This window comes from Stegodyphus dumicola, chromosome 5, assembly GCF_044657685.1.
Source record: "Stegodyphus dumicola isolate Sdum_Otavi_A_Nest chromosome 5, ASM4465768v1".
In the NCBI taxonomy this organism is placed as follows: Eukaryota; Metazoa; Arthropoda; class Arachnida; order Araneae; family Eresidae; genus Stegodyphus; species Stegodyphus dumicola.
In genome coordinates this window covers 172,095,496-172,118,296 of record NC_140772.1, presented here as the reverse complement: position 1 = coordinate 172,118,296, position 22,801 = coordinate 172,095,496, and the positions used below count along the sequence as shown (strand labels likewise).

At 31.8% G+C, this 22,801-nt stretch overlaps 1 protein-coding gene across 1 annotated transcript in view; it reads left to right on the top strand.

The window, feature by feature from the left end:
* Nucleotides 1-22,801, top strand: part of LOC118204824 (WASH complex subunit 1-like) — a 102,337-nt gene that overhangs the window by 68,843 nt on the left and 10,693 nt on the right. Inside the window, exons 4-5 of the mRNA XM_085817379.1 lie at nt 9,381-9,862; nt 22,472-22,553. Coding sequence (XP_085673505.1) covers nt 9,381-9,862; nt 22,472-22,553 — 564 coding nt within the window. The remainder of the gene's footprint in view (nt 1-9,380; nt 9,863-22,471; nt 22,554-22,801) is intronic.

The window sequence follows — 22,801 nt, the reverse complement described above, 5'->3', positions numbered from 1 at the left end:
GAGTTCTAAAACCTATGATGAAGAATTTACAAAAAATATGTTAAGCAACATATTCGATGAATGCGTAAAAGCTGAAAAAGAAGCAGTAGAAGCAAGATTAGCCAAGAAACGTGAGTTTGAATTAACATGAAGTTAATAAGAATATGCCTAAGGAATCTGTTTCTCAAGTAGATCAGCCTAAATTTGATTTGAGTCACATTCTTCCAAAGTTTAACCCAAAGGAAGATGAGATAGGACTTGATCTGACCATGTTTGAGCGTCAATTGAAGTTCGTAAATATACCTGAAACTGATTGGATTCCCATACTTGATTGGATCATTACCATCTCAACCAAATCAATTAGTTGTTAGAGAAAACAAAGAGGATTCTAAAGATTATGCAAAAGTAAAAGCTATGCTTTTGAAGCGATATAGACTCTCAGCTGATAAGTTTCGACAAATGTTTTCTCAGCATAGAAAATCTGCAGAAATTACATGGAAGGACTTTGCTTTTGAATTGAAATCTTGTTTTGAAGGATGGATGAAAGAATTGAATATTTCTAGTTTTGAGCAGCTACAAACTTGATCATTGCAGATCAGATAAAGAAAAAAACACCTCCCAAGGTGAGAGAACATTTTCTGGACAGTTTATCAGAAATGAGCAAATCCGTTGGAGATCGCAGAAAAGCTCGATCATTATGAAAATGTAAGACTAGGCATGAAGAAAAATGGATCTTCCAATGCAAAGAAACCATATAGTAAAGAAAATATTAAATTTGTTCCAGAAGGAAAATCTAAAACTAGTAATCTTAAAAATGTTAACCAGATTAAAAATACAAGCATTGACAATTCAAAATTTTCTAATTCTAGACAAGAAAGGAAAACTTCTATTCATTGCTATGGTTGTGGTTTCATACAATCAAAGTGCCCTGAGTGTAATAAGTTAAAAGAAGAAGTTAAAACTGTCATCAATTGTGTAAAATATGTATGTATGCAGCTGAATCATCAATTGTATGCAGCTGAATCATCTGATCTACTGTCCAGTTCCATTTTTTTAACTGTTTGTGGCAGCTGAAAAAGGCAGCTTTTTGCACTGATACAGGGGCATCAAATTCTATTGCAGGAGGAAGATTTTATAAGTTGTTACGAGATCGAGGATTTGGATTACAAACAACAAATATTACGATGGTACTAGCTGATGGCAAAGAAAGAAATGTTCAAGCTTTTGACTACAGTGGTAAATCTTAATGTTGAAGAAAAGATAGTCCGTATGAAATTTATTGCTTTGCCATAGCCAAAGGTAACAGTATGTTAATTGGAACTGATTTTCTACAGGCTGCGGGAATAGTGCTGACCATCCAGAATGGTACTTGGTATTTTAGTGAAAATCCACAGAAGCAGTATCCCTTTTACAAAGAACCATCTGAAACTAAAGAGACTCCAAACGTACTAACATCTTCAGAAACAAAAACGTCTGCTGACACTCCTGTTGCAATACCGTAAGCAACCGAATCCGTGAAGTTGAGAGATGATGAAAGAAACCATTTGACGAGAGAACAATGGAAGAAATTAAATTCATTGTTAGAAGAGTATAAAACTAGCTTTCAGCCAGAGGGAGATCCTACTCCTTATATTGAGCACGGAATCTAGACCGGAAATAATTTACCTGTTGCTGAGCCACCACATAGAATGACCCCCGCGAAGAAAGAGTTGTTAAAAGAGGACCTACTAGATTCTTTACTAGCTCAGGATATCATTGAGGAATGTGAATCACCCTATGCGAGTCCTGTTGTGTTGGTCCCTAAACCTAATGGTTCCATCAGACTGTGTATAGATTATCGAAAATTAAACTCTCAAACCGTTCCAGATACCTATCCATTACCAAGAACGGATGATTTGCTAACTGAAGCCAAATCAATGAAATACATGTCTACCATTGACCTAAGAACAGGTTATCATCAAGTTAAAGTTCATAAAGCAGATCGAGAGAAAACTGCCTTTGTGTGTCCATTTGGCACTTTCAAGTTTTTGCGAATGCCATTTGGGTTGCGAAACGCACCTGCAACTTTTCAACGACTTATTGATAAATTGAGATCAGGGTTTTAAAAGATGTTTTTGCATTGTCGTATCTCAACGATATCATAGTGCTATCAGAAACCTTTGATAAACATTTATCAGATTTGAGGAAAGTGTTTGAAAGACTTTTTGTGTTGAAACTAAATGCTAACAGGAGCAAATGTCATTTTGCTTGTGACAGAGTAAAGTATTTAGGTCATTGGATTACAGAAGACAGTATAGAAGTAGATGCCGAGAAAGTATCTTCCATTTAGAAAATTCCTAAATTAATATGCGTAAAGGAAGTTCTGTCTTTTCTGCAGACGTGTTCCTTGTTCCGAAGATATGTCCCTAATTTTTCAGAAGTTGCTACACCCCTTAGTGACTTAACCAAAAGGAATAAACAGTGGACATGAGGTGAAACTGACCAAAAAGCATTTGAAGAGTTGTAAAAAAGGTTTATTTCATTGCCTGTGTTATCTCAACCTGATGGAACTAAACCATTCATCATTAGGACAGATGCCAGTAATTATGCTTTAGGAGCAGTCCTTATCCAAGGAGAAGGCCCAGAGGAATGTGTGATTGAGTATGCAAGTTGATTGTTAAACTCGGCAGAAAGAAATTATTCAACAACTGAAAGAGAAGCTCTTGCAGTAGTTTGGGCTCTTGAGAAGTTCCACGGTTATATAGAAAACCAAGAAATAATAATTGCATCTGATCACCAACCTCTTAAATAGCTAATGAATATTAAATCACCATCTGGTCGTTTGGCCCTTCAAACCCAGCCATATCATCCAAAAATTGTCTACACTCCAGGGAAATCCAATGTTATAGCAGATCTTCTTTCTAGACCATCTTATACAAATATTGACTTTGTTTGTGATTTAAATGCTGTTTCTATAGATTTAACATCCCAGAAATCTAAAGATATTTGTTAGGAACAAATCAAAAAGGAAGATGTAAGGAAAATTATAGACTGTATTGAGAGTGGGAAAAAAGATAAAAATTATAAAAATTGGACTAGCGGAGGATATCTCATGAATCAAGGAGTTTTGTATCATTACTTTCCCGACACAGACTCCGAAGAGGCTCAGTTAGTTGTCCCTCATCAAGAGCGAGTCCTACAGCAGTATCACGATTCCCCCACTGCAGGACATTGTGGAGCTGAAGGCATGTACCATAAGATTGCCTCCAGATATTACTTTCCTTGTATGAGAAAGTATATCTCAGAATACGTGAAAAATTGTGCTGAGTGCAATCGGTATAAACCAAATAACCAAAAACCTGCTGGATTACTTCGAACACCTGTGTATGCACAAAGGTTTGAAACATTTGCTATAGACATTTTTGGCCTACTTCTAAAAACCCCTACTAGAAAAAAATGGATTTTTCTTATTGAAGACACCAGTACCAAATGGATAGACCTCTTCGCCTTGGAAGAAGCCACTGCGAAAAATTGTGTAAAAATCTTAATTGAAGAAGTTTTTTTACGTTATGATTTACCCAGAAGGTTGATTAGTGATAATGGCACACAGTTTGTTAGTGCAGTAATGCAGCAAACCTGTAATTTCCTTGGTATTAAACAAGAACTTATTCCTATTTATCACCCTCAAGCGAATCCCTCCAAATGAAAAAACAGAGATTTAAAACCCAAACTAGCCATACTAGTCGGTGATGCTCATGATACTTGGGAAGAAAAACTGCCCATGATTCGTTTTGCCATGAATCCAGCAATATGTGACACTACAGGTCATACCGCTGCTTATTTACAGTTTGGAAAAGAACTTAGTATGACGGATGACGTTAATCACGATTTAAGAGCACTTATTGAAAACAACAACGTTGTTGGTGAAATTACGCCGTATCTGAAAGAATTCGCTCGTTTGACACCTCAAATCAGGGAACGTGTCGAACAAAAGCAAGACAAAAGAAAGGAATATTTTTATAAAAGATGTAAGCAAACTTACTATCAGCCTGGTGATAAAGCATGGATAACTACACATCCAGTCAGTAAATCTATATTTAAGAAAAGTAAAAAACTTATACCTAAATGTGAAGGTCCGTATCTAGTGATTACTAACAGATTTCCTACAACATATGACATTGCAGATCCTGCTACTCCTGATCAAGTGTTAGGTACTTATCATACCAATATGATGAGACCATATAAACTGCCGCCATCGAAAGACCAAGGTCCTGTGACTCTCATAAGGAGAAGAGGCAGACCTCGCAAAATTGAACTATCGAACACAGACTCTTTGCCGGGACGTCTCAGATCCCAAAGGGGGGAGTCTATAATGAATGCTAGCAAACAGCCCCATGTACTGCAGCACCACCTTATCGGACGCTATTCAAAAACACCTACGCCCGAACTAGTTAGTTCGAGTTTCGGCAGACAACTATGAACATGTACTTTTTATTTTCATTTGAGTAATATTTCTTTGTGTTACTTCTTGTTAGTTTTGTCATGTAACTTTTTTTGTGTAGTGTTTGTGTTTAATTAAATTCCTTTTGTTAAATGTTAAAGTTTGTCTGGGTTAAATTTTACCAGTTTTGTTTAACAACTTTACAGCTAGCCGTGGTCACAATGCTACAGAAATAAAAAATAAAACAAATTCCAAATTTTGGCTTCCAGGTGCCCATGTTCGGTTGGAAACATACTTTATTCAAAACTGGATAGCTCTAGATACCTGTGTTTTATTGCAATGCGAGTAACATACACACATTTATGCAGATTCTTCATTATTTAATTTCTTTAAATATAATATAGGGCGATAATATTTGGTGGCAACAATTTGAAAAGTGAATTGGACATTTATAGTGAACCAACGCAAAATGCCAAAACAAAAATAATGGTCTTTCAGGGCAAGTTGGCCCTTTGGACTAATAATGCTTTGGTCTCCATACCTTGAACCATTGCAATGACCAGTCTACTGAAACCTTTTTTAAAAAAATCTGAAATAATCTTTATAATAAAAATAAATAGCAAATGGAATTTTCACAACTAAAGCATTTTTCAATATACCAACTAATGTAAAATATTTTGGGGTGAAAGTATTAAACAGATCTGTCTAGTGTGAAATAGAAGATTTATGTTTTATATTTGTGAAATGTAAATAAAATATATGCAAGCTGATGGCTAATGTATGAGTTATTTGGAGCTAAGGAATAAATTCATTATGCATAGTTGTTAGTATTCAGTTTAGTTTATGACTTATTTGGAGCTAAAGAATAGGTTCATTCGTAGTTGTTAGGATTCAATTTACACAAAAATTCTTTTTATAAAACCTATTAATTGACATTTTAAAATGAACACAATTTAGTATTTTGTAAGATGAGCTGTAGTTAGTTTCAAATGTTCTTGAAGAAAAAGTACCTTAGTTCTTAGTTTTACTTAATCATAAGTAGTTAGAAATTATATCAGAATTTTTGTTTTTAAAATGTTGGGGGGGGGGGAGGTTATACACAGATATCATTCATGCCTTGTCATTTGTTCATTGTCATTCATGTTCTGGGAATACTGCTGAATTTATAAATAATGGTGGGATACTCGAGTTTCTGAGCAAGAAGTGAAACATAAGTATTTCGAAGTTATTTCATTTTTTAATAATGAAAAGCTCTCAAACAACTTTCCGCTTTTGGGGATGTGAATTCTTTTATTAAATGGTTCTAAATTTGACAACTCATCAACAATTTGGCAATTTTAAGATCGGTTTCTATAGAAAATTTTTAATTCTGAGATCTGGGAATTTTTTGACGATTTTTTGGAACATTCTAACATTACTAAATTTCATTAAAATAATGGTAATATATTGGAATTATTTTTAAGAAGTGACATTAAAATAAAGCATTTTTATTTTTCACTGTCATATTATAAAGTTGTTTTGAATCTGAAAAATAAGCAAGGTATAATGCTATAAAGCACAATTTACAAAATAGTTTTTAGCAAAAGCAAAATAACTATGTATTGAATTAAAAATGTCTTTTTAATGATAAGAATTTTTTGCATTTCTCAGAATGTTCAGAATTCTCAAAATATGCATCAGTTTTCTCTATAAAATTAATTTTACACTTTTTCCCTCCAATTTTTTTTTAAAACATGTCTGCCTTTTTGCTATTACAGAATTGGTAAGGGTAATTTTTCTCTATGATTTTTGACATTGCAACTTGGAAAGTTTAGAAAGATTAAAGGCAAATTTATAGATCCACAATTCTAAAAGATTCCTGAAAAATGTCTCCATGGTAGTAACACGCAATTTCTTACTTTTTGGAGAACATCTGGAAGAACAATGAAAACATAATAATTGAATGTTTTACTTCTGATACTAGAATCACTTTCTTAACATTTTTATCTTCCCTTTATTTTCTCTACTTTTCACTAGACTCAAGCATGGGAAATACATCAAATGCTTCTAATCTTATCATATGGACATGCATTATAAAAAGGAATTTTTTTATTAATAAAGAAATTGAAAACTGGCAATTCAAAAGATTCATCTATTATGTCTTAATGCATCATACACAAGGCTGGCGCTAGGCATTTTGCCACCTAACGCACTCTCTGTGGATCCTAAATTCTGTTGCCTGGTGCCTTTTTAGATTCCAATGCCTGCTCTAAATTCTAAAAATTATGCCACACCAGCTCTGTCACCGAACCTTACCATATGTATTTCATATTTCTTCTGAATGTTTGTATTACTAAAGAAATAAAATGAGCAGCTTTTTCCATACATTCTAAATGCATTTCGTCTTTTAAAATAACAGAAATCTTTAATTAAATCCGAAAATTTTAAAGTGAAAAGGTAATGTGTTGAAGAAAGGAACTAAATATATAAAGAGAAAGAAAATTATTCTTCAAAGATATGTACAATTATTATTATGTAAATTACCCAGTTGTTTACAATTTCAGCCTTTACTATAATTTCCCATTTCTATTTCCTCACTAGAATGCAATCACTTAGACAGTTTTTAACTGAGGTTTTTGGAGTGTAAGACGAGTGTGTTTCTGTCCTCCACTTGCTCCCTACATTAGTTCCTGTCAACTCTGATAATTTGTAATTATTTGTCTTTGCATTATCACTGCTGACATTTGAGTTTATTATGACGATAGAGTTACTGAACCAGATTAAATTGAAATTAAATTGTGTAGTCTTTGACCACTAGTCTATATTTTTAGTTTGACTCTTCTTGTTTAATTACATCACCTTGAGCTGTTATCGGTTTTTTAGCATAAGAATATGCCTTTATGTTCTAAGTTCTTTTAATATAAGAAACTATTTTTAAACCTTTGATTTATAGTTACTTTCAGACATAGCGATAATTTGTTTCGCATCTGTCGGGGGTGGGTTGGACTATTTAACTTTTACCAGATCAAGTAAACCCTCATAAATAGTACATTGTGGAGAGGTTGGCAGTTAGGAGATAAAACACACAGAAACTAATGAGAACATTGTTTTGTGTATTGAGACAAATTTCTAATTGTTAGAAAAGATGCTTAAGGAGAAGGAAATCGATATAAATTAGCCAAAATATCTGGACAGGCCTTCAAATTAAAAAGACGAATAATTATTTTGTTGAGTTTTGTTGCTATAAAACATAAATGTTTTGTAGCTTTTAATGTGTTTTCTAATATTGTTTAAAAATCAGTGTCATAAATTGCATGAATTTTAAACTGTGAAATTCTGTTAAATTGTAATATTAATAGGGGTTTTTTAACAAATATTATTAAAAAATAAATTTAATTTAAAAGTGGCCATGTAAATCCATAATGACTAAGGTTATCTAATACCTAATTTAATTACTTATAACTAGGTGCTTACCCTTAAAAATTATCTCTGCCTATTAAAGCGATCTATTATTGCCTTTCATTAACCTTTGCCGTAGTCACAAGGTAAAATACAGAAATATAAAAATTAATGTAAGACTTATTCTTTACATCTAGTAAGACTTAAAATAATGCAAAACAACTTATCACCTATAGTGTTTTAGTGGCTTAATAGAACCTTAAAGTATATTCACTGAGTTCCAGGGGGTGTAGCTGATTGTCAGACAGAGCTCAGCTAACTTTCAAAACTTGCTAACTGTAAAGTACATCAGGCATTTCAGGTTTGTTCTGATCAGCAGGTCTCTCTCTAGGCAAGGAGGAGCGGTGACAACAGCCCGTCTTTTGTAATGAATCATGCTGATTATGATTTTAATGCTCATTTTAATCTATGCTGCTTGACATAAAATCTACTTACTATTTACTAAACCTCTAGACTGATCAAGTATGTGACAAAATGAGACATTGAAAAAAAAAAAAAAAAAAAAAAAAAAAACTTGACTGTTAGTAACTAAAGCGTAACTAAAATATCGCTTATCTTCTTTCAAATATGTCCAGTTATTATAAGTGTAAAATATGTAATAATGCTACTTGATAAATTTAATATTTATTTTATTCTCGAACATATTAATAATTATGTTAATTATGTATAATAATAACGCATCATACTTACGGATCTCTTTTATTTTTAGGATGGTATTAAAAAGTGAAGTTCAGGCATAGATATATTGTTTTTAATTGAATTTATTCAGGTCCCATTTGCTCATAAACTAAAACTCAATGGTGTAACAGCCCTAGTGGGCCAATGCCTGCAGTGCCTCGAAATCTGCTTTCTTAACCATGGGCCCCGGGGTGCATAAGCATATGGTCTGAACAAGTGATGAGCTTGTCTCAGAACTCACAGTGTTTAGTCCCCAGGCGAACTTGGTACTCATTTTATCGATTCAAAGGATGGAAATCAAGGGATGAAAGGCTGAGTCGACCTTGCCCAGACTGGAAATCGAACCCTGGACCTGTGGTGCTGCTGTGGGATGCGCTAGCCACTGCACCACTGGGCATCTTCTTTGCTCATAGGTCCTTAATTTTTTTCATTAATGGTCCTTAAAAGGTACTTAATTTCAGTGTGCAGAAATGTGTTCGAACCCTGAAAATTTAACAAATTTTTTATTAACAAACTCAGCAATTTCAAAGAAAACTGTATAGGAAAAAAACACATTTTATCTCCAGCACGCGAAATTGTGTATTGGAAATTCTAAAGATATGCTGTTTTTAAATTATTTTGTGATATTACTGTTGAATTGAATTTTATGGTTTAAATGCGAAGAACTTGATATTTAATAAATAAAGTAACACACAAAACATTAAAAAAAGCCCCTTTGGACGTAATGTAAAATCTGAAAACTCTCAGATTTTTTTCCTTGTATATTATATAATTTTAATTTTTTATTTATTTTATATAATTTTTTTATTATTAGATTAATTATGACAAAGATTTTAGCATAATTTTTAAGCATAATTTCCCCCAGGAATTGCAGATGATTTGCTATACAGTGGAGATTTAGGGCCTTCTATTGCTCCGTCATCTGTACCAACTATTACTGCTACTGTGTTACCTGAATTGCCTACAGTTGTGCCTGAAAGTCCTCAAGATTCCATATCAACAAAAGTGCCCAATACATCAACTGTTTCTGGTCTGATTAATACAACCTCTGAAAGTGTTACAACTGCACCACCGCTACCTCCTCCTCCACCACCACCTCCTCCTCCTCCTCCTCCACCACCTCCTCCACTGCCTGCAACGTCTGGTCCATCAGCAATTCCTTCTGAAAGTAGTTCAGCTGCAGAACCTGAGAAGCCAAGTCCAGTTGTTGGAGCACCAGAAGCAGTTGTGAATCCCGGTGATGCAAGAGCTAATTTATTGGAATCCATTAGACGTGCTGGAGGAAGTGGAAAGGCCAAATTAAAAAGTGTCACTGATAGGAAGATAGAAGCTAAGAAAAAGAAAGAGGTTTGCTTGTTTTGTCTCAGTGTATAATTTAAACTTTCAAAAATTGATTTTTGTTGTGTATCATAACTGCCAACTCATCTATCTAGGTTTATCAGGAGACTCAGATGGTAGACAGTTTTTCACCTCATCTCCCAGTATCCCATTAGGTCATCAAATCTCCTGACATTGTAATTTTTAGATTGACTAAGGAAAATATTTTCCAATAATAAGTGAAATTTATTGCATTGATTAAATTTAAATTGTGCAGTCTTTTGTGAGTTTCAACTTAATTACAATACTATGTTCTATTTGATGTGAATTGTCTTAGTCAGTGTCCACACTTGTGGAACTTTTTATGAATTTTAAACGAATATTTAATTATTTACCTTTTTTAATTTTGTTTTACATCAATACATTTCTAAGTTTTCTATCTTTATGATGAGATATGTTAAATTAATAATTAATACTTATAATAATTATTAATTTTTAATCATATTTAAAAATTCTTGAATAAATAAAAGCTCTGTCTTCCTACTCAGGACTTTTCTCAATACAGAAGTGTAAAAGAAATTACAAAATGATATTAGCAACATAAAATTTAAAGTATCTTGTTAAATATGAAAGTATTTTACATCAGAAGCATATTATGAATAGTTTAATATCTGAATCATGCATTATAAAGTGAATTTAAGTTAATTTGAAATTTTTCTAAATGGCCTCACAGTACAGTGTAAAACTCTTCCGGAAACTTCTGCTTTCATGATAGAATTTGCTTGTTTTTCATTTTTCAAAGTGAGCAGCTATGTAGTTTTTTTTTTTTTTTTTTTTTTTTTTTTTTTTTTGTGTGTGTGTGTGTGTGTGTGTGTGTGTGTGTAAGTAAATAAGATGAGTTTTGTAGGATTGTGATTACAATGAGTTGTGGATTTAGACAAGTACAGGTAAAACCTGGCCAGCACTCTGTGGTACTGTAAGTGACTGATGAATTGCTGTACTTAGCTAATTGTTAAACCTCCACTCCAGTTTGGAATTTTGAGAGAAACCCCATACACCATTTATGGGGCTTCTGATATAAGGTATAAGCAAGCAGAATATTTGCCCTCTCAATACAAAAACCATCAAGCACTGACAAACACTTTTGTAGTGTACTCAGAGGTTGCCAATCCGTTAATCACATTGTTTTCCAATATAGAAAAATACATCTTTGCATTCATATGCTACAACTTGAGCTAAGTTTTGAATACATAGAATAATTTTGTAAATTTGTATTAAATGAGATATGTTAGAATGCCCTTGCTAGTTCAATATATGAGGAGTGACAAAGAAAAAAAATAAGAGACTGTGTAGCTTGAAAAAAGAGTGGAGTTGGCAACAACTGTTTTGGTTTCATCATCCCACACACCTCCACACACCTACTACATTGAAGTTCTAAAAAAACTTCGTGAAAAAAATTAGGAAAAAAAAGGCCACAGTTGTGGAGTAATGGATGGTTGTTGCATCAGGACAATGCACACCCTCACATGGCCTATCCGTCAAACAGTTTCTGACCAACAAAAACATTACTGTGATGAGGCATCCTCCTTATTCACCTGATTTGACTTCATATGACTTTTTCTTTTATTTCCCAAGGTTAAATCTTGCTTAAAAGGAACCCGTTTTACGTCAGTTGAAGAGGTTCAGGCAAAAATGGAGAAGCTACTGAAGGGCCTTCCAAAAAGCTTGTTCCAGAACTGTTACCAGCAATGGCAGCACCAAATGCAGAAGTGTGTGAATGTTGAAGGTGATAATGTCATGGAGAACTAATTCTGTCGAGTACAAGGATTTATTGGACCAGTCTCTCATCTTTTTTGTGTGTGTGTGCGTGCGTGCGTGTGCGTGCGTGTGTGTGTCAGTCACACAAGTTGCTGACACATGAATAAGTACAAGGGCATAGAGTTTTCATATAATACATCTCAGATATGAAACAGTTATCCGTTTCATAGTATTATGATGATTTAGTGATACCAGAGGAGTAGAGTTCAGACTTTCATAGCCAGAGCCTGATTTTTACTTGATAAGACCATAAACTATTTGAGGTATGGGGCCCTTTATAAGTCTGTTATAATTTAATACTATTTATACTATTTATACTATACAGTACAAAGTCCGTAATCCGGACGGACGTCCATTATCCGGAATGATCTATAATCCAGCCCTCAAAGCCACAAACTTATGCTTACGCATAAAGCGTTTACGCATGCACGTTTGATGTGCGCATCCGTTACGCATGCGTGCAAAGCCAGTAAAGCATTTCCACATGTGTGCTTCCGATAGTGAAGAAAGTGGCAGAGAGCTTATTGAAAACGAAAAAATTTCAATTGACAAGTTAGTCGGTATTCTCGACACAGCAATTACAGGATTTGAACTTTGTAACTGAACAAGAAATTATGTCTGTTTATAGAAGAGAGAATTAAAGAGAAAGTATTAGTACAAAAACGAAGCAACTTAAACAACTTACATTGAAAGAAATGTTTAAAAAAGTAAATAAATAAGTTTTTTTTTTTTTTTTTTTTTTTTTTTTTGTAAATTTTGATGCTTTTTAGATCATAATTGCTCTTTATTTCATAAATTACGGTTTCATATTTTTAATTGTATAATTTCTGTATGCCATCTTACCAAATTTAAATTGATGATCTATTATCCGGAATTGCCGAAGTCCCGATGAGTCCGGATTAAGGACTTTGTACTCTATTTTAATTTTAACTATAACTTGTGTAGCTTATACGTAAATCCGGCCCTGTCTTTAGCATATTCAGAGCAAGTGTAAAGAAAACTATACAACAGCCATTACTACATTAGAGTGCTTAAATCTTTTAAATCAAAGTTCTAGTATTGACAGTTTATAAAATAAGGTAGTGCTCTTACATACATTCCCCCTGTATATAATTACATCATTAAATATAGATAAGAATGAGATTATTCATAGAAATAAATCCACTAAATGTTATATCACAATATGCACATTACAACAGATAATTATACAGCAACCATATACATACAACAATAGCAATACTAAACTTATTACCACCATGTATAAATATCAACTCGCTTAATGCCATACACAATACATATTACACTGAATAATTTTTACAGTAATGAGCCAATACAACGAATTAATAAGGCTACAGTGTGAAATTAAACCTCTGCATTAAATTAGATTATTATGTGCTGTTCATAAACACCAAGTAACATAAGACAAAACAATATACAGAACACAAAATCAATGTACCTGCATACATGCAGTGTGACTATTAACAGTTGTTACAATGCCATGCGGTTACATTAATATGATAAAATATTGTGTGCATACAGGTTCGTAGTGGATTGAAGTTCGTAGTGTTCGTAGTAGTGGTGCGCAATGAACTGGAAGTTGATCTGTCAGCACTATCTTCAGGGCAGATGTTTTTATTTTATTCAGCTTATAATTCCTTACTAAATGCAGTATTTCATCTTGATGTACTCTGATATGATTTAAATCAAATTCCTCATCATTATAAATATCACGAATACACATCAAATAGTTTTCGGGTTGCAATTTTCTAATTTCGACTATGCATAATGTATGCTTTACGCATGCACGCGTTGAAAGAAATGTATAATAAAGTAAACAAATACAGTCAAAAGTCTTTAATTCGGACACCCATAATCTGGAACGATCTATAATGTGGACCTCAAAGCTACAAACTTTCTGCGCATGCATCGCGTTGACGCATGCACATAGGCGTTTACGTGTGCATGTGCAGACCTTTACGGCTGCGAATATGCGTGTGTGCATGCGCATAATACGTTTACGCATCCTCGTTTAATGTATAACGGACGGTATAAGCTAAGCTAAAATTATCTAATTCAGTAAATGTTGCAGATTGCGTTGTTCCTTCATCTTCGAATTGGATCCGGCTTATTATTTTTTGCAGACTGTTAGAGCAATTTCATAAAAGTAAGCTTGAACTTTCGATTATGTCAAATAGAATTTTGATATATATTTACTAATATGTAAAGGATCTACAAAGCGAAAGTATGTTTCGAAGTCCATTAAACAGAAAGTGGAATTGCTACAAAAAATGGATAAAGGCATGTCCTTTGATCATCTAATCATTCCGAAATATGTTTATCAATTTCACGCTGCTCTGCGGGGGGAGGGAAACGACGCGGCGCGCAATGAATTGGAAGTTGATCTGTCAGCACTATCCTTATCTTCAGGGCAGATGTTTTTATTTTATTTTGCTTATAATTCCTTACTAAATGTAGTATTTCATCTCAAAGTACTCCGTCTTTGATATGATTTAAATCAAGTTCCTCATCATTATAATTCACTTCCGATAGTAAAGAAAGTGACACAGAGGTTATTGAAAAGGAAAACATTTCGATTGACAAATTAGTCGGTATTCTCGACACAGGAATTATAGGACTTGAACAGCAGAACTTTGTAACTAAACAAGAAATTATGTCTGTTTAATAGAATTAAAGAGAAAGTATTATCACATGAAACGAAGCAACTTAAACAACTTACATTGAAAGAAATGTTTAATAAAGTAAACAAATAAATATTAAGCTTCTTCTTTTTGTAAATTTTGATACCCTTTAAATCATAATTATTCTTTATTTCATAAATTACGGTTTCATATTTTTAATTTTATAATTTCTCCATGCCATCTTACCAGATTTAAACTGATGATCTATAATCCGGAAAAATCGATAATCCAGAATCGCCGAAGTCCCGACAAGTCCAGATTATCGACTTTTGACTGTAAATATTAAGCTTTTTTTCGTAAATTTTGATACCCTTTAGATCATAATTGCTCCTTATTTCATAAATTACGGTTTCATATTTTTAATGGTATAATTTCTGCATGCCATCTTAGCAAATTTAAACTGATGATATAATCTAGAAAACCGATAATCCGGAATCGCCAAAGTCCCGATGAGTCCAGAGTAAAGACTTTTGACTGTAGTAATACTTCCCTAAATGCAATACATAATTGTTACATAATGCATACCATAACATATAATACATAAAATAGTGCCAAATTATGTGCTGCTTCACAATAATATCAATAGGGTACTGAAATGAATGCATTATGCTTTTGGCATTATTTTATGTATATGTTATATGCTTTGGTATTATTTTATGTATATGGTAGTACATTCATATACATAAAATAATATCAAAGCATATGATCTTTCACAACCGACAAAATTAAGTTTCAGTTCATAAAAGCAGTGCATCTGTAACATAACAGTTATGTTCAAAAAGCCACATATAGATTAATATTGAAGATTTTGTACTGTAGAAGTTAGTTAATTCAAAATTGATATTATTGGGAATTCAAAACAAAAAATCAAAGCTTCTATACACGAGCAAAGTACTAGTTCACATAAAGATGCACAGAAACATCAATACAAGTCTAATTAAATTGCTATGCATAAAGCCAATGCGTCTGAGGAATAATATAATACTTGTGTTAATGCTCAATGCACATATTTATATTAGTACTCATACTCATTTATATTAGTTCTGGAGTTTTTAACTGCTGTAGTTTACAAGTGTTGTTCAGACAAAATCAATAAAGACAATTAGAAACATTGTAACTGGCAAAGAATTACTTTTATATATACAAAATTATAGACTGAATGAGTATGAGCTTTTAATGCCTAAATAGCATTTTCTTGTTACAGTAGGTTCTAGCAATACCATTTGTATATTGTTGAATTTTTAATAAAATCACTTATATATTATCAGTACTACTGAGTGCAATTCATCACAAATATTACTGCACAAGAGCTGTGTTATAATTTGTATGAAACAAGAAAGACATTACTCCGGTCTGAGAATTTTCCATCCCTCTTTCCGTATCACCAATGTCTTAAGAGTTGTATTTGAAGGCTCACCGCGTATTTTGGTTCGAAGTGTACTTTGAGTGCTTCCTTGCTGCAGAGACTCTATATGCTTTCAAACACCCATGTCATCTCCAGGATTTTAACAAATACTCCATTAACACTTTTGCTGCTGCTTGTGTGCTATTGTGTTGATAGTTAATGCTGTGTCTTAGAAATAGACTGTACCCATATGCTGACTTACGTACTATAAGAAATATGATTTAAAAAGTGTAACGAAAGATTATTATGTGTACCATATTGATTACTAAGCTTTTGAGCATAGAATTTTATAACTACGCACTACTGTGTGATTGGCATTGATGATAAAATTATTTCTGCAATGCTGCATTATGCATTGCTGTGTGGCATGTACAAATTAACCAAAATAAGTTATAGTATGTATTACTTTTGTATGAAAATATATCACAAACAAATATATATATTACAAATGAATTTATTATAAGATAGTTACAATGATATTATTGCAAACTATAAATTTCAGACTCTTGTTCGTGTATGATCTTTGCATGAAACGAAACTTCGTTTTCATTCCATTCCACATACATTTACAACCAGTTTCTAACCTTGACTCCATGCCAATGCCAGCATACATATTCAAAATCTAATGCCGATTGAAATTGAAAATAAACAATGAGACATAGTATATCTCATACCAGCATGTGACTGGCACTTGAGACTACGCACCAGAGCGCAATTGGCTTTTCAGCAATAATGCTAATCACATGCCAGTATGTGATCGGCAGCGAATGTGTTGATTTCTATACTCCTCTAAAACAATATGCTGCTGGCATTCAAATTGCTCATCAGGAAGAAAAGCAAATAGTAGAATCTTATTTATTATACACTGTTGCAAAAAGAAAAGTGAGGACAGTTCTATATCTCCCGTTCTACTGGGCCGATTGACGAAATTCAAATTGCTTTTTTCATGTCTCGAAAGTGTGACTTAGGATGTATATTAGATTTACATATAGCCTTATTCTAACATAGGTATTGTAATAGCTTGCTATTTAACAAATAACTATATTTATTATTGAAGTGGCAACGCCGTATTTGTATAATGTAACCGTTGCTCAGCAATGTAAGAAGTTGTTTAAAATAAGATTCTGAAGTTTTATTAGCTAGTGGCTAGCTAGTAGTTATTTGTTATCAAATTATCTATCTCCGTAAACTAAAAATAAAATTTATGTTTCACTAAGAAGATTATCTGTTATTTTGTCAATTACTGCAAAATACATTACAGTATTTTGACACAAAATCGGACTTTTTCTGAAATAACATACCAATTTTTTTTTACATACTTCGATTCTATTACTCAAATTATGCCTAAATATTAAATTTTATAAAAGTTGGTGTGAAATTAACGAAGAAATTCAAAAATTTATCTTACCACTTTTTTTTTTCAGTTGCGGCAACAATAGTTCATTTGGCAAACCTTTTAATATATGACAACTTATTTTCTTTTCCCTTTTTACATTATGTGTGTGTGTGTGCAGAGGAAAAAGTCACATCTATCCTTCTTTTAAATAATTCTTTATGTTATATTTTTAATTGTAATTGTTATTATTTCAAAAAATTTTTTTCTTTTTTGAATTTCATTTTAATTGTTTAAGTTTCATGGTTTCTTTCAAATAACCATTTTAAAAATTTCTATTTAGTCATTCAAACTCTGTAGTTTAAATAAAGTTGCATCGTTTATTTATTTTTTTCAAATAGTTTTCTTTATACTATATATTTAGTCATATTTATTATTTTAGGTAATTTTTTAATTTTTTAGACTTTTATTTTAATTGTTTGTGTTGCATTGTCTCCTCAGATAATTGTTTTAAAATTTTCTATTCATTCATTTGAATGGTGCATTTTAAATATATTTATTAATATAAATTTTCCAGAATTTGATTTTATTTACTTGAATTGCGTTTCTTTCGAAAGAATACTTTGTGACCCAGACTACAATGTGTATGAAAACTGCATATATTAAGAGAGAAAATACAGTAAAGCACAGTTAATACGCCTTTCAATATTCCATTTAGAAAAGATATACAGTACAAAATCTGTAATCCGGACTCGTCGATACTTCGCCAATTCCGGATTAGTGTTTTTTCCGGATTATAGATCATGAATTTAAATCTTGTAAGATGGCATGCAGAAATTATACAATTAAAAATATGAAATCGTAATTTATGAAATAAAGAGCAATTATGATCTAAATGGTATCAAATTTTACAAAAAAAAAAAGCTTAATATTTATTTATTTACTTTATTAAACATTTCTTTCAATGCGTGCTTGCGTAAAGTTTGTGGCTTTGAGATCCAGATTATAGATCACTCCCAATAATGGACATCCGGATTATGGACTTTGTACTGTATAAAGAAGAGAGATGTATATCCGACATTTTAATTTAGGATAACTTGCATGCATTGCTTTAAACAGTTTTATCATTGTGCCCATTGCTTAACACAATTTTATCATCCTACATTTAGTTTCTTAAAATGTTATTAATATTTTAGTCAAATATTTTATTTTTGAAATCACAAGAATCAAATATCATAAAATTTAAAAAATTGTTAATTAAAAAAAATTATAAATTTATGCAAAAATTTATTTTTCTTCTTAATGGTTTTCTCTTTTTCTTCAGGCATTCTACAAGTACATTAAAAAGCATTCGAAGTATCTTGGTATTTCTGACATTAAGTTTAAATAAAGTTATTGCCTTCTATTTCAAAAGGGCTGAGTAGTAAAGTCGCTGAACATTGGTACTTCCCTCCAGGGTTCGAAACACAGTAAATGTGCTGGTTGCATGGGTGTTTTCATGGTTTTTCTTATGTGTAACGTGTATATGAGCTGGCTTCCCTTAAAAAGTTCTTCATGAAGGCATCCCTCATTTTAGGGAGATAGCCCTGCTTTGCCAAAACTTAATAACCCAATTCAATCCATTTCATCAGTATTTGGTCAGAGCCTTTATCAGTCTTTAGAGGCTAGGCATTTTGAAGGCATGAAATGAAATTAAAGACTGGTTTCATCAAGAGAGAAAACATCTTTAGATGATTTCCATACGTCACTAGATAAAGTCCTGAATCTTCAAATAATTCTACTGAGAAATCATGGGGTGCTCCGTTTATGATACGATATGATGTTTAGTGGGGTAATTTATACAACCATATGGTCAAAAACCAGTTGCTGTTCACATTAATCTGCAATGATATCGTTTTTGTATTTTCCGTTAGCACAAACTCAATTGCTGCTATTTGCTGGTGTGTACATCCAAGTGTTTTCTCTTTGAACACCCAACTTCCTTGAAGTAGATTCCCCTTTAAATTTTTGCTTTTTTCCCCCTAATTTCCTTCTACATTTGTTTTCAGTGTTGACACAAGAAATTTAAGATTTTTTTTATTGTTACACTTCCTAAATTTTGCATTCTTGTCAAATTTTTTAAAATATCAGTTGCATCAAATCCGTTTCAGCTGAAGACAGCTTTTCATTTTCTAGACATTTTAACTCTAAATAAAGTTTAAAGCAAAGTCCAAAGGATAAATATTTGAATTAAAAGATTTTTTTTAAATGAGAAAGAAATAAACCGCTCCAGCAGCGCTTATCCTGTACCACTGAGTGACCCGATTCTTATATCTAGTGCAAACAATCTAAATAATATTAGAGTTTTTAAGCTTAATAATTTCGATATTAAAGACTATGTTTTTTATATAATCTACATCATGAGAGAAAATCACCGCTTAAAACATTCTTTCTAAGAGGATTAATGTAAAAATTTATATTTATATATATATTTTTTTTTAAAGCTGGGACATGAACCAAACTGTGAACGTCCTGTTTGCTTAAAAACATGAAGTGAAAATAAACATCAAATGAACTTTCTCGGTTTTCGACAATTCAATTTAAATGAAGTTAAAGTAAAGTAGCAGACACGATAATACGTTGAAGGTAAAAATTTACTGTTACGAATGTTTAAAAAAAGGGAAGAAAGAAAGAAACTAAAAAAAAAAAGTTAAAAATTTGAATAATATATGTAATTAATTTTTTTTCATATAGTATTAGTAAATATTCATTATGCATCATTGAGGAAAAAATTTCATATAATTAATTCTCCATAAAAAATTATTTGAAAATTAAGGTTAAAAATAGCTGTGGCAATTCACTGTAACAAAATCCATAAACCACATTTGGCGTTATTATCACTCAGAAAAAAAAGATGCCGAATTTTAAAACGTGCCAATATGTAAATTTGTGTATATCTTAGAAAATTTTGAATAAAAAACTCTTAATTTTTTCCATGTATGCTTAGAAATACACCTACTTTAAAATGATGGTAAGAATTTTATAGGTTATAATTCAAATTTTTTTTTGAAAAATTTATAAAAGTTATTTAAAAATAGAAATTTTACAAATAAATCATAAAAAATGTGGGAATTTTATTTGGAATGAAGCTAAATTTCGAACGAAATGTGAAAGAAAGAATGAAAAAAGTTTAATTAAAAAAGAGATATTAATAAATATGTACCAAATTCAATTAACATTGAGGACCTAAAATTTTGAGAGCTAATTTTTTAAGAACTACTTTTGCGATTTTTACAAAACATGGCAGTGTGGCATAATTTGAATAGTAGAATCTAAATATGAAAAGAAATTGATATGCTATTTCAGAAAAAGTCCGATTTTGTGTCAAAATATGTATGTTAGAGTAATGCTATATGTAAATCTAATATATGTCCTAAGTGTCGCTTTTGAGATATGAAAAATGCAATTTGAATTTCGTCAATCAGCTCAGTAGAATGAGAGATATAGAACTGCCTCCCCCCTTTTTTTGCGCAGTGGACATATATGGTATAACAGGAGACATTATTAAATTCAAAGTGGTTTACGAGTACGTAGCCTGCAGAATTCAATACACAGATCTGCCACCTCTGACAGCATTAACACCTGCAATCCAACTGAGCATTGAGTTAAACTTAGTTTGGATGATAAATGTGCGTCCTCCATTCACATATTTTATTCATTCAGTAATAACAATAGCTGGCAAGTGAAGGTGTACTAATCTCTTAGCAATCCACTGACAGATATTCTCAATAGGTGAGGGATCTGGAGAATTCGCTGGCGAGGACAACAATGAAATACCCTCTGTATCAAGGAAGGTCAAGACAGCACGGGTAACAAGTAATCAAGCATTATGTTGCTGAAGGATGGCATTGCGCAGGCATCGAAGGCAGGGTGCAACCTTGGGGAACATATTAGAAATGTAAGGGTGACTCCACGTTACCAACCACATTACCATCAGGTGCTGCTGATGCCACTGATATCCTGCATGGTGTATGACCTTCTTGGTCCCAGTGATTTCATATTTGCTTGACAGTCATGACATCCAGACCAACACAGGCAGCAATGTTGTGGAGCAAACCACAGTCCCAATGGAACACAATCCTTCTGCTATCAAATTCCAACATTTGTTGGTGGAATTTTTCTTTCTTACATGAGATATAAGGCAACCTGTGCACAAATAACAAACATTCAAATGTGCAGTTTCCGAATGAGAAACCTGCTGTGCAATCCCATTTATACGTAATGGCCTCGTAGATGGCCTTTCTCATATCTGTTTTGTGCGCATGCAGGAGGATGCTAATCGTTTGCATATCCCAGCATGTTGTATCTTTCATGCAGATTTGACATTTGTTGCATGGCGCTTTCTTATCATAGCAATTTTAATGGCCAGCAGTGTAATTGTGATTGATTTTTATTTTTCAAATTCTGTTTTGTAATAAATAGTTATATTTGTTTGCAAGTTAGTTTTAATAGTTAAAATTATAACATACTTGTATAGTATGAAAAATATAATAATGTGTGTGTTATCCAATAGGTAATGACTTTTTTTAACTTGCATAAATATTGTTACCAGGATTTTCAATTATGGTTATCCTGAAAACATTGTAGGGCTATATATGGCTATATATTATGACATGTTAGAAAATGGCGAAATATAATATGTAACGCTCCAAAAATATGCAAAAACGAATATCTTAAAATGCAAACTCTTAAAACTTGATTAGATAAAATTCATTTATTTTTATATAAAGTATTTTAGAACTGCATATAAATAAATTGAGGCATTTTTGTTCTTATATAATGTTAAATCATAGCAAAACAGCAGAGGATGACAATGAAAGTGAAATGTTAATAAAATCAGCTTTACAGTCTTGCAGTAGATGCCTGTTTTCAGCTTTACAGTTAAAGCCTGTTTTTTTTTAATTAATGAATAATTAATGCCTGTTTTTCTAGTATGAAACAATAAAAATTGTTTCATTGAAAAATTCAAACAAAATTAAAAGATTCCCCCCTTTGTTAAATAAAACGGAATCAACCCTTATGGAATCAACAAATGTTTGTGTATAATTTTTATATTAAAATTTGATTTTATTATAGTAGATATTATTGATATTTATAGTATTTGAATTCTAAATGATTTACCATTCATTATATTAATTGTTCATTCAGATCCTAATTAAATGATCTGCATTTAAAGAATTTTCCATTTAATAAAGTTTATCAGAAGATGTACAGGATGCTGCAACTTTGTTAAAAAGTGATCTAACTGGGAATACAGAATATTTTGAGTTGTGTAATTTCTTTCCTTTGCAGCAAGAAATAATTGATGAAAAAAATATTTGTTTTAATTTCTAAACTTTTATTAGGAAGAGAAAAAATCTACTGGAAGTGGAGATCTCATGAGTGATTTATTTAATAAACTGCAGATGAGAAGAAAAGGAATATCTGGTAATTTTTATATTTAGAAAATTAATATAATTTTTCATTATACTGGGTATTTTATATTAATTTTTAAATGCCTTAATACCTATTAAAATATTAATATCTAAATTAGTATTGAAAATATATATTATTATTAATACACTGATTTTTTAATAATTTTAGAAATATTAATGATGTTAACAATTATAAACATATTAAAAGTAGGTTATTCACATAACTATAAATTTTTCATTTTATAACAAATAAGTCTGAAA